At 45.2% G+C, this 5060-nt stretch overlaps 2 protein-coding genes across 2 annotated transcripts in view; both read left to right on the forward strand.

Annotated features, from left to right (window-relative positions):
- CACNA1E (calcium voltage-gated channel subunit alpha1 E) overlaps positions 1 to 3044 on the forward strand; it is a 136156-nt gene extending 133112 nt beyond the window's left edge. The window contains exon 49 of the mRNA XM_035900744.1: positions 2895 to 3044. Within this exon, the coding sequence (XP_035756637.1) occupies positions 2895 to 3044 (150 nt within the window). The remainder of the gene's footprint in view (positions 1 to 2894) is intronic.
- Positions 2334 to 5060, forward strand: part of LOC104132093 (zinc finger protein 568-like) — a 5881-nt gene continuing 3154 nt past the window's right edge. Inside the window, exon 1 of the mRNA XM_009645343.2 lies at positions 2334 to 2558. The gene's annotated coding sequence lies outside the window, so the exon portion shown is untranslated. The remainder of the gene's footprint in view (positions 2559 to 5060) is intronic.

Genomic DNA, 5060 nt, shown 5'->3' on the forward strand with positions numbered 1-5060 from the left:
CGCGGGCAGCGTGAGCTTCCCGCCCGCCCATCGCCCTTTTGCCTCGGGAGGAGCAAAGGGCGAGGGGGACAGGCCCTTGGGGAGAGGGCTGGGAAACTCCCCTCGCGGGGTTTTGGGGTGGTTCGAGTGAAGTGTTTCAGTCAGAGCTGCTTGTTCAGTTTCCTTTTGAATCAGAAAAGAGCCCGCAGCGTGTGTGTGTTTTCCTGGGGCACCACAAAAACGTCCCACTTACGCTTAGTCAGGGACTCTGGTAAAAATCCTTCATGCTAAATGGTTGTTTGAATAGATTATCAAACGCTTTTCTGAGTCAACCTAGTAATCCAAGAGTTACAATAAAAACCAGTGAGTACAGATCAAGGGTATGGAGAGACCTGTTAAGGTAGAGGTTTCCCCTTTAACAAGTTGTATGCATTTAGGGGGGGCTTCAAAGCTAAGCATGTATAAGGTACATGTGCAGATAACAGCTGCATCTCCTCTAAACCACAGGCCATCGTTGCAGGAAGCTGTGGCACGTAGGATGTTCTTGTATATGCATGTTCTCTCCTGCACTAGAAGGGTCAGGTTGTTGCTTTGCAGACTCCTTTACAGTCTTGCACATCCAGCACTGGAATTGAGCTGTCAGAGTTGGGCATGGGGTGTTAGCAGAATCACACAAGAGTTTTGCATAGAGATTTGTTGTCAATCTAGATCGATATGTGCAAAGGGAAATGCAAGTTTGAGAAACAAGTGCATGCCAGAAAGTTACTACTTGACTCACATGCTTTTTGCAGTCCTCACCTAGTTTCCTTCTATTAATTGCTCCATGTTCTTTACAGCTCGACTCTGGATTTTATAACTGTATCTGACTTTCGCTGTAGTTAGGACTTGTTTTCTCAATGTGTTCCTTTCTTCTATATGCCTTGTTTATGAGATGCCAGTTGACTAGGACCCAAAGACCTAGAAGGTCCTGGCAAGCTTCACGGGAAAAAAAGCATGTTATGATAACAGGCTCTGGAGCTGGCTAGAGATAGTAGAACAATTCCTTGCTCCAGGTGATTTGAGAGATGACGGTATCAGAGATGCTGAACCTTCTTTTAATCGCACTCTCAGCAGGGTACTGCTGGAGCGTTGGCTGCTCACTCTCCCTCACTGTGGCTGTAGCATGTTGCATGTTCTATAATCAGCTTTGGTAGGAGAGCACTTGCGGTTGGGTGCTGTGATGGCATTCTTGCAAAATTCAGTATCTCTAAGCAGCTATTGCTAGTCTTTCACCAGAGTTCAGGGTGCTAAAGGGAGCCAGTCTTTCCCCCCGGGAGTTAAAAGTTCAAGCTTCAGCCAAATATCAGTTAAATCTCTCTGAATTGAGTGCCTACTTAGAAGAAAACTTGATTGGGTTTTATTTTTTTATTTGTTTTATGTAGAAGATTTGTAAGCTCTCAGATGTTTAAAGTCTTTATGGCAGTCCTTTAACAAAGTCAGGGGAGAAACCTATATGGCCCATAAAAAATCAAATTTGATGGGATGTGATTTTAAACTCTTCATAAAATATATTAAGCTCCATTGTGACAGCAAGCAAGTTTGCACTTTTTAGCAAATTTAACAGAAACATAGGAGTGCAGTCTAATCCTTAAAAAAAATTTTTTTTTTTAAATGACCCCAAAGCAGATCTAACTGTCAAATAGATTACAGATACTAATCTGCCCTGACAGACTCTTCACATTTAAAACATACAAAAGTGAGGTAACACAAATAAAAAGAAGGATTTGGGGTCCATATATGTGTGTTGGGAATATAAATGTAGGATGGGTGCAAAGCACCAATAATGTAATTTTTAATAGGAATCATGTATTATAAAGAGATGGGTGTGGCACTTCTTTTTCTGCCGCCTTCTCCATGAGGATTACAGCTTATTTTTTGTGTGTGCTGGAATAACTCATCAAGGCTGACGGGAAAGGCTTAGAATGCAGAATTTAATGACATCACATGCTTAGAAATGCAACATATGAAATAGAAGGCAAAGTACATTTTAAATACCTCAGTATTAGGAGGAAAAATTAAAATAGGTGGAACTCGATAGAGCTAAGGATATTAGTCTGAAGACCAATGTACATCAGATAAGACCTCTGAATTTTTTTGTTTTAGATTAAAAGGGAAGCATTAGTAGAGTGGCCTGTTCTTCATCACTGAAAGCAAGAGGCTTGTTTTGGGACTGTGCTCATGAATTTTATGAGTGTGTTGACACTTTTGTCGATCTTAAGTGTCGGGGTGTGTACATGCTGGTTTTATTACCCTGCGATAGAAGCCCTTTTCTGGCTCATCTCAGACCAACAACGGAAGAAGACACGGCGTACTGAATAGAGTTGCCCTGGGTCTTCAATCTAACCCATGAGACACCGTTTGTAGTGTTCTGCATTATGTATTACTACTAAAGTGTTTTCAATTAAACTGACATCTTAAATGCTAGCTTTGCCTGGCAGATAATGAAATTCTTGTTTCTTTTCCAAGGAAGCTGACATGAAAGAAGCTGACCATGAAAGGTCACAGAGATTTGTACTGCCTGTCTCCACAATTACTAACAAGTAAGCGCTATATGATACCATAGGATGGAGGTGGACTTGGTTTCCATTAATGACAGTTGTCACACAGGTGAGGAACACTTGAGTGATTCCAGATAAACCTCAGAAAGGGTGGGCTGCAAAGCCAGCCTGCAACTGGAGGTGGAGGAAGATTACTCACCACCTTCTAGTCCTGGGTACATCCTGCCAGACCTTCAGTCTGACCAGAAACCCACATAGAACTGCTGTGCAAAGAGGAGGAGACTTTGAAGCTTACTACCAGAAGCATAATGCAACCAACCCACCAACTTTGACCTGCAGTATGAAGGTGAACGTTTAGAATGCTTTTCCTCCGAACAGTCTGAGGAACCTCCAGAAGGAAAAAGCAGCGTTCTTATTGATGCCTTTGAGGAGGAGGAGGAGGAGGACGACCTGGAGCCCACCTCTGGAGATGTTTTGATCATTTCCTCCGTGATCCCTATGAGGAAGACCATTGTTTGCTGGCATTAGGCTATGCCTTGGCAGCTGCAGGAGGAAATGCTGCCATTGTATCAGGTTGAAGTCAAAATAGATGTGCGGTTGTTGGATATGATCAGGACTAGCTGGACTCATCTGGGCATCTACGCTTGTAAGACTGACATGTTAAATTAGAGCTCTTGCGCGCCTGTGGTCTGTAAGTTATGGTGTTGCTGTCTAGATGATCACCACCCTCTGGTGCTGGTTTTGCAGAAGTGTCGCTGTTAGGCTGCACAGCCCACTTGGCCAGAACGACTCATCCACCTCTTCTCTCCATGCATCCTCTCATGTTTTAATGCGTTAGCTGTAATAAACCATGATTTGGATTTTTTTTAAAAATGGGCATTTGTCATCCGCACCCCACGCGAGCATGCTTGGCTGTGGAGATATTGGTGCCGTGTGTGATTCTATCTTGCTTGAGTTTTCCTTATGAGGACTGATGAACAAGGGGAGGGTTGTGTGCTTGTTCTTCTGTAAGGGAGGTGGAAGGGGCACGTGATTCCGTGCGTCTTGGGTCTAGGTGGAAGAAAGCCTTTTCCCTGCCCAGCTACTGCATTGCAGTAAGAAACGTCCCAAGAATTTTACATTCAGAAAAATGGTAATAAAAATAATAAAAATATTCTGGGGCATTTTTTCCTAGTTTGTGAGAGTTGGAATGATGGTTCTTTCTCTGCAAGGTTCGCCATACTGAGCAGCATGTGGGTTGCCCATGGACTCAAGGACCACCATTCAAGGAATGTTGCTAACTTATTTTTTTAACTGTCTAATCTGAAGAAACTGAACTGCCACTTACTGCGCTCTCAGAAGTAGCTCGCTTTTCTGTGTGAAAGGAGTGGGTATGTTTCTTTTCCTCACCCTCAGCTCCCAGCAGAGTAGTTTCTGGTTTCGTGTTTATTTTTAGAGAGATCTGCGAGATCACAAAAAAGCAGGATATTTTTAGAGAGATCTGTGAGATCGCAGAAAGCCGAACATTGAGCGTTTTTTCATGATGCATTTGCATATTTTGCTAGTAGTGTACACTCTTGTTCATTTTCAATGTCTATTCTGTATTTGCTATTAATTGTAGAAGCCCATTTCCAAAAGTGAGAGTTCTGGTTAGCCGGCCAGTGTGCGACGTAACTGCAGCTTTAAAAGCAGGAGCAGTGTCTGCGAGATTTCACGGTGATGTTGGAGAGTAGTTTCGGCTGCAGAACTGGTCAGTATGGTAATGGGGGGACAAATGCAGAGCACTGAGGGGTCTGGGTCGGGGACCACGGGTTGTAGTGGAACAGAAGCTGTTGGGAGCTTCCCAGCGGTGCTGCTGGGGCACTGGACTTGGGATGACTCCTGAACAGCTACGTTAATGATGGGAATGTAAAAGTGGACATGTGGGAATGAAATGTGCTGACAGGGAATATGAACATGAGGGAGTGCTGCAGAGCTGTGGAAGAACAAGAAGTCTTCCAGAAACGGTGGTAGAGGGATGGTGAAAATTTCTGTTCCAAACTGGTGGGTTATCAGCTGTAAGGGATGGCGGAAAGGAGCCAGAGAAGGCTGATGGACTGGGATCGTACTGTGGCTTTGAAAAAGGCAAACGGGATCCTAGAATGTGTTGGGCAAAGGACTTCCACTAGGAATAAGGAAATAGTGCCACTCTGACAGGCCCTGGTGAGACTTTGCTGAAGATACCCTGTGCAGTTTTGGGCACTCGGGGTGAAGAAATGCTCCCGTGAGTTGGAAGTGAGGCACAGAAGTCGGGGACGTGGACAGAGCCTTCCTCACAAGAGCGGAGCCTGTTTCTTCCCGCAGAGCAAAGCTTGAAAGTGAAATCCAGTCGCTGCCAAACTTCTGCGGGAAAATGCGCAGTTATTGCCACTGGGAGGACAATGGAAAAGACGACCGTGAATTGCCGCGGGCTGGAGCTGGGGAGAAGGCTCCGGTCCCCCGGAGCGCGGGGGGCTGGGGAGAGCCCTGGGGCAGGAGCGGTGGGAAGGGCACCTGGCCCACCTGGGGGCTTCTCCGCCCCTCCCG

The sequence above is a fragment of the Egretta garzetta genome, unplaced genomic scaffold (genome assembly GCF_000687185.1).
Source record: "Egretta garzetta isolate BGI_Z169 unplaced genomic scaffold, ASM68718v1 scaffold598, whole genome shotgun sequence".
Taxonomy (NCBI): Eukaryota; Metazoa; Chordata; class Aves; order Pelecaniformes; family Ardeidae; genus Egretta; species Egretta garzetta.